The 12,212-nt window shown below is 27.5% G+C and overlaps 4 protein-coding genes across 4 annotated transcripts; 2 read left to right on the top strand and 2 right to left on the bottom strand.

Annotated features, from left to right (window-relative positions):
• Positions 1-412: 412 nt before the first annotated feature.
• Positions 413-2,183, bottom strand: OCT59_008305 (uncharacterized protein). The gene has a single exon (XM_066142356.1). The coding sequence runs from the start codon at positions 2,093-2,095 to the stop codon at positions 590-592; it is 1,506 nt and encodes a 501-aa protein (XP_065999245.1). The 5' UTR covers positions 2,096-2,183; the 3' UTR covers positions 413-589.
• Positions 2,184-3,009: 826 nt separating this feature from the next.
• OCT59_008304 (uncharacterized protein) lies at positions 3,010-4,041 on the bottom strand (the record flags this gene model as incomplete). The annotated part of the gene is made up of 3 exons (XM_066142355.1): positions 3,010-3,328; positions 3,423-3,450; positions 3,828-4,041. The coding sequence occupies 3 exons, from the start codon at positions 4,039-4,041 to the stop codon at positions 3,010-3,012; spliced, it is 561 nt and encodes a 186-aa protein (XP_065999244.1).
• A 1,500-nt stretch (positions 4,042-5,541) lies between these two features.
• On the top strand, positions 5,542-8,052 carry OCT59_008303 (uncharacterized protein; the record flags this gene model as incomplete). The annotated part of the gene is made up of 5 exons (XM_025311331.1): positions 5,542-5,935; positions 6,148-6,186; positions 6,271-6,516; positions 6,605-6,637; positions 6,734-8,052. 5 exons carry the CDS (start codon positions 5,542-5,544, stop codon positions 8,050-8,052), a joined length of 2,031 nt encoding a protein of 676 aa, XP_025172881.1.
• A 76-nt stretch (positions 8,053-8,128) lies between these two features.
• On the top strand, positions 8,129-8,728 carry OCT59_008302 (uncharacterized protein; the record flags this gene model as incomplete). Its single annotated transcript, XM_025311332.1, has 1 exon — positions 8,129-8,728. The coding sequence occupies one exon, from the start codon at positions 8,129-8,131 to the stop codon at positions 8,726-8,728; it is 600 nt and encodes a 199-aa protein (XP_025172882.1).
• Positions 8,729-12,212: the final 3,484 nt, after the last annotated feature.

Raw genomic sequence — 12,212 nt, 5'->3', positions numbered from 1 at the left:
TCTTTGAATACAAGGATTGTTACAAAATTAAATTTAAGCACTTATATTAATTTATCATGTGATATATTGTGAAGCATTTTTATTGGTTATGGATTTTCCACTCAGGTGACCCGTCCGAGATATGATCATATGAGAACTAATTTTTTTTTTGTGTCGCCTTATTATTCCTATTTTCTAATTTTAGGAACTATTTAGAAGTTAGAACTTCCTTCATGACTAAGACAACTTGTTTTTATAAAAAATAAATCTGAGATTCGAAGTTCAATTATGAAAAAATGGAATTAACCAAATAAGAAAAAATCAGTGATTTCCCGCGATATCTTTGCCGTAATTTTAAAGAAATAGTTTATTTTAATAAATTTTATTTAAAATTTTTTTTACAAAGAAACACCTTTAATAATTGTTAATATAAAATGTATTTTTCTGATATTGTAATATTTATACTTTAATATATATAACAATAATAATAAATTAATACAAATATAAAATCATGTTATGGTCATATGTAACAATTGTAACATTATGACTTATAACACATACTACTACAGTACTAATATTTATACTACAATGCAGCTACAATCATTGTACATTAAAAGCAAATTTCCGTAATATATTCAGTTAAATCTACATAAGGTAAATATTTAAAATCTTTGATTACTCCATCTCTTTTATATTTATTGGTAAGTTCCTTATAAATATAATTCTCTCCTAAATTTTCAGTAGTAAATAGTGTAATTGCATGTCTACCATTCCATTTTTCCAAGAATTCCTTCAAGATTTCTGAAGAAAATTTAAATTTATAACAGAACCTAATTTCTTTAAAATTATTTGGTGATGATCTAATTAACATTTTTAATAATTCTTTCCCATTTTTCAAATAATCTTCATAAGTATCTTCTTCATTATCAAAAATTATAATTAATAATAATGATTTCAAATTTTTACAAATTTTTAATAATTTTTCAAGTTCAACGAAATGCTCCTCTGATGGTGAGAATGCAATTGACAAGTATTCAATTAAAGGACAATTTTCATAAATTTTACGAATAAAATTGATGAGAGAACCCTCATTAAAGTTAAAAGGTTCATATTTAATATTATTAGGATCGAACAAAACTTTCTTGAGACGCCTTCCACTATTTTCAATTATACTGGAAATTACATTTATCTTATTCCGCTCTATATTAAGAACTTCAAGTTCATGTAATTTCAATTTTTCTAATTGTTTTTCATCAAAAGAAATATAATCATCAATTATTAATACTTTTAATTTATCAAACTTTGGAAGCATATCTTGAAATAATGTATGCTCATAATTACACAGATAAAAAAAAACTATTTTTAAATAATTGAGGCTTTCTGCTTTTTTTTCTAGTGCAAGAAGAAGTTCTTCGTATGGATCATAATCATAATCCGTATAATCATCATCAAAATTATCAACCCATTCAAAATGCTTTAATTTCTTCTGAACTTCAATCAACTTAATAATACCATGATTAGGTTTTGGGTTCATACTAACAATTAAAAGCCTTTGTATATATTTACAGAATTGTGATAATCCATAAAAATATGAAGAATCAATTATTGTATCACATCGTAATTCACAAAGTGACTCAAGACGAACCATGGCTTCTGGAATATAAAATATTTGGTGTTTAATTGACATCATATCAAAATATTTCAATTCTGGACATTTTTTCATAAAGAGATAATAAAATTTTTGTTGCATAAAAAATTGATTATAAGCCAAAGGTGATCCAATAGAAATTATATCATTTATAATATCTACATTGATACTTCTACAGAAGGATAAATAATCAAATAAGAGTGATTGGTTTGAACATGAAGGTAATTGAATTCTTTGATTTGTAATGAATTCTTTTATATCATCGATTAAATAGTGAGAAATAATGATAAATAAAGAGCTTTTAATTCTATAATTAATACTATTGTAACACCAAGGATTCCTCCATAAAATCGGTATCACAGTTTCACACCAAAGTCTATTGACCAGTAGACATGAAAAGAGGGACTTTGAATTTTTTTGTAATTCTTCAAATATTAAGAAAAGGATATCTTTATTGAGTTTGGACATTCTTTATTCAAAAAAAATAATAATAATAAAATGACTTAAAATAATTTTTTATAAATGAAACTTAAAAATATTTTTAAAATTTTTTCCAACAAAAAAAAAGAAATAAAAGAAATAAAACTACTTAAAAGGATACCGAAATCCGAAATCCGATCAATTTGCCAATTTAGATATTCATACAGCCACAAACTTGACCAAATGACACAAGTAATGTTACACAATAACGTGAATAAATAAACAAAAATTGCGCCATTGCCTATAACAGAAAGTATTTTTCTTTTTTTAAAAAAAAAAAAGTTGTTGTTTAACAAAAATAGTCAAAAGTCGGAATTAATACCAAATCCTCCATTTGGTAAGTTTTATATCCGTATCGTGATAAACACAGAAATTTACTACGCCAGTAAGACACGTGCTGCCGGCGAACAGCGAATAAATATGATTCTTTGAAAAAGAAAATTAGCAATGTGATAATATTTTTCACAACTCAGTACAATATTACTGCTTTGCAGTATATATTTATTTGACTAATTAATTGATGAAATTTATTGTGAAGGTAGGTTAAATTTTTTAATGTTCTTTGGATTCTTGTTTTAACTATAACCGGGGGTGATGATCACCGGTGACTGAAATTATTATAATCGACCAGCATTAAAAAATATAGTGCCGGTAAAAATTGATAATTCTGGCCAACGGTGATGATCACCCCCGGTGATTTGAAGTAAAAACCTCTTATTAATAATTTAATATCGAAAATTTTTTTATTCAATTACTAATATATTAGGCGTAAATATAATAATATATTTATTTTATTATTATATAATTATATACCATAATTAAAGAAATTTTATGATTGATTACAATAATTTTCTATTACTAGTGAATCAAGTTGTTTATAAATAATACTTACTATTTTTTTTTTATATCATTGTTTTGTTTAACAATATCTCTCGTATCTCTTTTAATAATTTCTGATCATTCTCATGTTTTTCTTGTAATTCTTTTAGTAATTTTTGATCAGTTTCATTTTTTTCTTGCATCTCTTTCAATAATTTCTGATCGGCCTCTTGTTTTTCTTGTATTTCTTTTAATAATTTTTGATCGGTTTTATAATTTTGAATATTAAGTTTTTTTAATAGATCTTCTCTCATTTCTGAAAATACATCAGCATCCCATTGACCATCACTAATTAATTTTTTGATTTCTTCACGTGTCTTATCAACATTTGCATAATAATATCTATAAAATTTTATAAGCATTAGTACTTTATATATGGATATTTTCTTTCAAAAAAAAAAAAGAAAAAAAAGTAAAAAGTTAAAAATTAACATACATTACTTCTGGAATTCTTTCCAACGTCTCTGATGTGGTAATAAATAAAATAATTAAATTTCAGCTAAAATCTATAAAAAAAAAATAATAATTTATTAATAATAATTAAAAGAAAATATACTAATATAATGATTATATATTATACCTCTGCTTTTTGTATTAAATATGAGACTCTATCATTATCCTTATCAATCGCAATATTAAGTAATCCAATAAATAAATTCATAAGATATACAACAATTAAAAGTGAGAATAAAACACTCAATATTACAATTGATGGATTATTCATATATGACCAATTGGATAATGAACTTGAATCACCTAAATAATTAATTAAATATTTATAGTGATAAATAAATTTAAATAAATTATTATAAAAAATAAAATATAAATAAAAAAAATATACCTGTTAAAAATTTATACATTGCAAAAAGTGCAGATTGATAACTTATAAACATGTTTGTATTTTCATTTGGTAATTGAATAATATATGGATTAGAATCTATAGTTCCATCATCAAGTACTTTACCATAAGTAGGAACTATGTTCCATGGATTATTAGGATCATTATTGATCACACGATTATCAAATGAAAAATTAGTATCTATTGGTGATAACATAATATAAAATGCATGTGCAAAACTAATTATAATAATAAACAATACTACTATAAATGAAATAATTTGTTTTGCAACACTAATTATAATTGCAAAATATACACCAAAAGATTCAAACACTCTAAAAAATAAAAGAAATTTTATATCCAAAAATAGACATGAAAAAGAAAGTAATTTAACATGTTTGTCATCCGTTTGAAGCCAGTGAGCAGCACTAAAAATTGGAAGCACACATGCAAGTATATCTATAATATAATTAATCATATGTTAAACTGTTGTAAAGTATAAATCAAATAACTAAAAGAAACATTAATACATACTAAATATATTCCAAAAATTACGGATCCACTTAATAGGATTATAAATAATTTGTCGAATTTCAAAACTGAGATGAATTAATCCAAGTATAATAGAAGCAATCAAAAGTTGGACCTGAACATCTTTGTCAATATATTGTTGAGGAATTGTTACAGCAGTAGTAAAACATCCAAGTAAAGCCATAAATGTGGCCCAAATTATCAAGTAATAATATTTTCCAAAGGTATTCCATTTAAAATTAATTATTGCTTCTCCATTCCATGTTTTATATATATCACCACTAATTGTTTTAACAAATGGACTAGATTGAGGCATAATTATTTCTAAAAGCCAATCATAATCTTTTGGATAATTAACAAATTTAATATAAGGAATCATAAAAGTAATTGTTGGTGTTGGTGTAATTTTAACTCCTGAACTTGCTATATTAAATAATTTAAAATCATTAATACAATATATATATTCAACTTACTACTTATTAATCGAGTCTAAAATTTGTTCTCGATCATTATGTGTTCCCAAACAATTAAAACATCATCAATGGAAGCTTTTATTACATAAATTAAATATATAAATCATTCAACGTAAAAAAACACTTTGTGGATCACATATTGGATCACATACTACAATATATTATCCACAATACCGTTTTACAATAAATATTGCGGAAAAGTTATTCTCTTTTTAGTTAACTCCTAAGTTATGAATAACAATAATCCTTCTTTCCGCTTCCTCCAAAAAAGTAGACTACCTCTATTATTCAAATTCTTTTTACAACTTAACTTCGTTTTTTTAACATTTATCTGGTAAAGTTAAATCAGATCCAGTTTCGTCCACATACCAATTTTTTTCTATGTATAAAGACACTAGTTACAAGCTTTACGCATAATCATGAGATCGTGACCAGGGGTCACAGTTGCCTTATTTCGAACTCGTATAACATGTAGTACATATAACGGTCAGAATTACGCAAGGTTTAGCCAACATTGCACTCTAAATCAAGTCATCACTTTATAATCACTGATGAAATCAGTAATCAGATTTTTTCATGCAAACCATATTAGCTTAGAAACTACTGATAAATTGATACTTTCAGAGTATATTTACCTTCAAATACGCTATCAAACTTCTTTCTTCAAACTTTTTTTCTTATTTTAAACTTACTCCTTTTATCTATATCTCCTAATGGATCGGTCGTTTAATTGCTTACTTGTAAACAATAGAAATGTAAAAACAATTTCTATTTTCAAAGACTCTGATGAAAGAAAGTACATATTGTATGATGAACAAAATGATCTAAAAATCTACTTAAACCAACTCAACGTTGCACTTTTAAGAAACCATATCAGGGGAATGTACAAAATTCAAGAATACATGAAACTTTGGAAAGTTAATGTCCATAATGTTGATATCGAAAAAATTTCTACTGAAGATGACATTGTCGAACTTGGCGGAATAGAAATGGATCCTCTTAAACTGGTTGAAAAATATTTTGAAAATGAACTTAATGATCAAAATTTTATAAAGGAAAACATAAGAAATATCCAAATCATCGCCATCTATGATATCGCTGGTAACGGTAAGTGCCTCTCAATGTTTTACCTCTCGAACAAGAAATTAACTGTTGAAAAAAATACATTTATTCAATTTTTTCATTGTTATAAAATAATGTGCTTCCTGCCAATTCTGCGCTGTATTATATTCTTTTTCATATCTTCGTAGTCCCCATCTTTCCGTTACTTCTTATTTAAATTGTCTATTGACTTTTTTTGGCACTTTCTCCTTTTTTAGACTTTCCAAACCCAAACAAAAAGGTGAATTTCGAAGAAGGTAATCAATTGTTTTGGCCCATATACGAATTTTATTACGAAATGTCTTAATACTCTTTAATCACATTCTATCTAACTAAAAAAGATAAGAGAATGTTGGTTCGTTATGATCATTATGGTACAGTCTTATTTGAGCGAGAAGAACTGGAAGAAAATGGAATTCATTATCTAGATGATCTAAAAGAATTAATCAAAGATAGGTTTAATACCCTCAGAAAATATTCCCATGGGATGTTCTCCCTTCGCAAAAGAAATGAAATGAAAACCTTGGATCCCACTATTTCTATTGATAATCTATATAATATGGAATTAGATGTTATTATAATTATTGGTATGTGTACCATGGCTGGATTCGAATATTTCAAAATCTAAATACAATTCTGACATTTTATTTACTTGCGCACTTTCTTCTTTTTTAGACTTTCCAAACAAAAAGGTGAAGCTCGAAGAAGGTAATCAATTGTTTTAAACAAACTGTTAGGTGTTCTGCGTTTATAAATCATTATTTTTTTTCTCATTACACTGTATATATTATTATTTTTTTACAGATGATTATGAATGGGAAAGAATTAAAAAAGCATTCCAAACTGAATACCAGGGCACTGTTCTGGAAGGCTTTTACGCTCGGCTAAATCAATTTCATGAAACTTGGTTGTCAGATGGAAGGTACGCCCCTTATTTAGCAATCACACAAAGCTCCGGTTCCGGTAAAACGCGGCTTGTGGCGGAATTGAGAACCAAGGGGATCTATGTCTTGTACATCTGCAAACGTAGTGAGTATAGTTCTGGATACCCCAAATCAACACCTTATGCTCAACAAGTTCTGGATACAATTCGGGATAATAAATTTAGGGCTCTTTTGTGTGGCGCAATCGAAAAAATTAAAGACAAAGGATGGAATACAGAGCAGTTTTGGAATATTCAAATTAGCGGTGATCGCGAATGTGAAGAATTCTGGAATACTGTTTTGAGATCGTTAGTGAAAAGTGAATCTTCTCTACCAAAATACAATAACCAAGAATTTGTTAAGAAATTATTTCCCGGAATAGATATCCCTGTAGTTTGTTGTATTGACGAGGCACATGAATTGATTACGCGGAGAAAGGATGGTGATACCTACTTTGTTCTATGGAGACAACAAATTCGGCATATTCCATGGATAGGATTCTTTAATATTCTTCTCAGCACAAATAGGAAGATTGACAATTTCCTTCCTCCAACGATAATAGATACCGTCTCTGCCAGAACAACTAATTTCAAAATATTTCCTGCGTATTTAGATGTCAGTACCACGGACGTGTTAGCATTACTTGCTGAAAACGTTGGTAAAGAAAACTTTGATAAAAATTACGATCTTGAAAGGGTTGCATATCTAGGAACTCCCCTTTGGGGCTCTCTTGCTAAAGCCGGAGTTGGAGTCGATGAACTTATTCAACTAGCTTTGTGCAAGATCCGCAACTTTAGCAATAAGAAGGATGATTATATTGCTAACTTTGCATGTATATCTTGCACCCTGGCTCTTGAAGTTCCTCCTCGAATTGCAGAAGTAGACGATCTGATAGCATCCCATATGGCTACTGCTATAGGGATTTCACCTGATCGTACAAGTATTCTTTGCACATATCCTTCTGATGCTATCCTTGCATCTGGAGCTCTAAAAGGAATCATTAATGTTGGTTGGAAAAACTGCTTGGACACATTGGTGGAACTGCTCAATCGTGGGGTAGTAGAAGTGGGAGAAAGAAGAGAACTTGTCAATCGCATCCTATTTTCGATGAGATATGGAGATGTAAATGTTTGGACCAGAAGTTACATATTTGGAGAAAGTTCCCTTAAGATCATTTTTAGAAAAAATGAATGGCCATGATGTGCTTCTTGACGAATTGGAAATAAATGATGCAGAAGTTGGATTTAATCATTGGATATCTTTGCTGGCTACCAATATGGATTGTGTGAAATCTGGAGGGAATAAATTCCTAATGGAGGATCTTGTCATAGAAGCTTATCACCGCCATGCTGCCATCAAGATGCCATTTGGGTTCGAAAATATCGATCATGTCATTCCCTTTAAATACTCTTCTGGTTATGGCGTCATATCAATTCAAAACAAGAATGCAAAACAATCAACCTATAAATCGGCAGACAATTTCCTATTAATAAATCCAGTAAGTGTTTTTGGTAAATCGCACGAAGATTATAAGATTCTAGGTATCTATACCGATTTTCAAAAGGGAGAAACCCCAGAAAAAGCAACATCAGAACTGATAAGCGTAGATTTTATATATACACGATCAAAATTTCCTGGAGAAGAAGCAAAAATTATGTATATTCGAGGCGTTGAAGCGTTTGAATTTGATGATGAAATTAATGAACGACTATCTAAAGTACTTTATGCACGCCCTTGGCCATTAGATAGATATTGGAGCACCTTTGGTGAGAATGAATTGGATGGGGAAAATGCAATAAGATCTTTTTTACCTATTATATTTGAACAGGAAGAGGGTCAGTCTTTGATTGATAAATGGGAGATGTGCCATGATTAGTGATTTATTACTGATTAATGGGAAAATAAGGAAGAGGAGAAAAGATGGAAGAGAAATGATGGTAAAAATACTCAATGTGTATATTTTTTAAAAAATTGCATTGCGTATAATGTAAACTTTATGGCTTACACATTAGCTTTTTATTACTATAGTATGAAAATGTAATTATATATACAGTAGTAGTGCAAATGCAAAATGTAAATAAAAAATTTAAAATTCAAACAAAATAATGAAATAATATATATACATATGGGATGTAATAATTACTATGAATATAAAAAGCAGTAAGTTTTTTTAATTCATTTGTCTCATTTGTAATAAGTTAATCTGCAGCAAAATATTTTCGAGACTCGGTTGATTTATTTCATTAAATATTAAAAATATAATATCTACACACACAAGATATAGATATTGAAAATTAACAAATTTAAATTTTTAAATTTATCATAGTCTTAGAATAGATCGGTTAGTTATAGAGGGTAATATATTTTTATATTATTTTCTAGGTGTTCGTATAATTTATATGTAGATTTTTCATACCATAATTAATAAACGCGTTACTAATTAAAAAATATATATATATATATAATATTTACCAAGATGTGAAGGTTAACGCATCTATTAAGGATATGTTACATAACATCGAGAACAATAGATAAGTCTCGCTTTAAACAGTACGTACAACAAATCACTGCATTATATTTGTTATTGATTATTACTCCCGTTAGTAATGTCATAAGCATATTAATTATCAATAAATTTTTATTACTACGATAAAATGATCTTAACTCTTATGTGTTACTTCGTCAATGACGTGGAATCCACCTGTAGTATAGTAATTTTTTATATTTTACATTTGTAATGGTATGTTTGAAGTGTCCGAAACGGAATATATAACGTTTTCCCAAATTCTACTCATGGTAACAATTTCCTCTTGAAATTATTGTCGCAGTGTATACGCATTTCACAATATATCACAAAAGTCTCAAAATTTTGTGATAAACACAAATTTTAACACATAATTTCGCAAAATGCTAATCTTTATATATGTGCATAATTTCACTCATAATTTTCACATAAATTTCGCATAATTTCCATAATTGCGGATTACGTCACTTACCATCAAATTTAAGGACGTAGCTCATGTCCTAAACTAATCATCGGCCTAAATTATCGGCCCATTTTTAATAATGCCTTAAGACGTACCAGTGATAATTTCATTATATAGTAATTTTGAAGCACAAAAAAAACACACTTATCACAATCATCGTCTGGTCTAAAGCGGCAGAGTCACGTGATCTTAATAAAATGTTCGTCACCCCGCATCACACCTCTACTATAAATTATTCAGAGGATTTAGAATTTTCACGCAATTATTTGTCACATTCGTAATTTCTTAATGCCATAATTCCGGCCAAATCTGCCCCCATTATATGAAGATAGAATAACATTATAGCCTTTGTGTAACACGATATACGTTTCAGTGCAAGATTAGTATATGTTAAAACCTCACTTAAAATATACTTGTCTTTTAAAGTACTTACTAGATGTACACTTTTAAAGAGTCACATCATAATACTACACAACCCTACAATAAATTACCGGATTTCATGAAATTTACTGTAAAATTGATGATTTTCAGGCTGCATAAAGGTTTATGAATTTTTAATAAAATTCAGCCAGAATTTTTTTTTTTTAAAAAGCAAATCAATTAAAATTTTTTAGTATTAAAACAAAAAAGAAAAAAATTTTTAAAATATAAAAAAATTTTCTCATTGAGATGATTACAATAAATAAATCGCTTAAACAGTTGGCTAATGACAGGAATTAATTAAGGAATAATATGAAAAATTTGATCATCTAAACATAAAAAATTTGCGTATATATGATTTTAAGCAAGTATATTTGTAATATAAAGAAATTTTTCTTCAAAGCTTACTACGACATTATTAGAACTAAAGTTTATTAAATGTATTCTTTTTATTACTTTACAATAAATACAAAAATTCTGTCCTTTAAATTCTATGTTCACATTATTGAGAATTTTACATATTTTACGTTGAATTTTTTTTTTTGATGAATCCCACATATTATTAAGTACATTTGTACTTAAAGTGATTTGATAAAATTCTTCCAACTCCAATCCACATAAAGAACAAATATAATGAAAAATATCATATACTGTAGGTTATTGATATTTCGTTTAAAGCCAATATTGACGAATATATAGATCATGTGGACAATGATACCATAAAATTCAAGATATTCAAAATATTTTAGTCATTGATGTACAGATTTGTGATTACTAGTCCGAAGTGATCACTAGCCCGAAGTGTAACGAAGATCGTACGCTTGAGGACGTCATTTCTGGATGTTCGTGTAATTCTATGTTTCTTAGATGTCAGATTCCATAATTTATCCACCACTTTGGTTTCCTAGTAAGTTGTAATATAAAAAATAAATATTATTGACATGTTTTCATGATAACGTAAGCAGATTATGCAAGACCCTTTTCTATTATAAAAATAAAATGACCAGGAGACACTTACGTTAATTGTTGTAATATTAATAATTTATTTATTTAACAAAATGTTAAAATTTATCAATTTTAATATAACTACAACATCGGAATTTCACTTTCACGTGACAATATCGGAAAAATCGGCACTTTCCATTTTCCTTTTTTAGTGTTTTTAACCTATTTATTTATCACTGCAAATGCTCCATTTTTGTTTATAATACCACGATTTTATTATTTATATAAATTTTCAATATGTACAAAGCTGATAAAGGATTTGAACATACTTTTTTTAATCTAAATTCTAATTATATTCATTTTAGTCTTTCAATTTAGTAGTGTCCAACAAATGTGAATTAGATAAATCAGCAAAATAGACTATAAAATTTAACGATAATTTGGTGGCCAAACAAAATCTGTGAAAATATAAAGCTAAACTTAATTTTATTTTTTGTGCTACATAATCAACATTGATTCAACCATTTTGAATTGTATAAAAAAATTTCCAAGAAGCTTACGTAATACTTACGTAAGTCATTTAACAAATTATGTACTACATAAAAATTTTTTTTTTAGAAATTTTTAGAATTTTCTGAAAAAATCTTTGGGATTTTTATACAATGTTTTCTCCAAACATACTTGTAACAAAAGATAATATTCAGAAATGTTTAGAAACTGACTTTATAAATTGGACCAGTGGAAATGAAAAAATTGATAATTTCATTCAGGAAATGCAACTAAAAATAAATCGCTATGATGACATTATAATCGAATGGATACCATACAATCAGTTTAATAAAATTAAAGAAACATGCAAAAATAGTTCTATAACAGTATATTCAGCAATATGGATGGATGGTCCATTATATTATAATTATAACTATACTAATAGTTATACAAGAAATCCAAATAAAGAAGTTGCTTTAAAATATTTATGTAACTTACAATATTCTATTGATTTTCTAA

This window comes from Rhizophagus irregularis, chromosome 16, assembly GCF_026210795.1.
Source record: "Rhizophagus irregularis chromosome 16, complete sequence".
Lineage (NCBI taxonomy): Eukaryota > Fungi > Glomeromycota > Glomeromycetes > Glomerales > Glomeraceae > Rhizophagus > Rhizophagus irregularis.
Note: the sequence above shows the minus strand (reverse complement) of the source record. Positions and strands in the feature narration are given on the sequence as shown.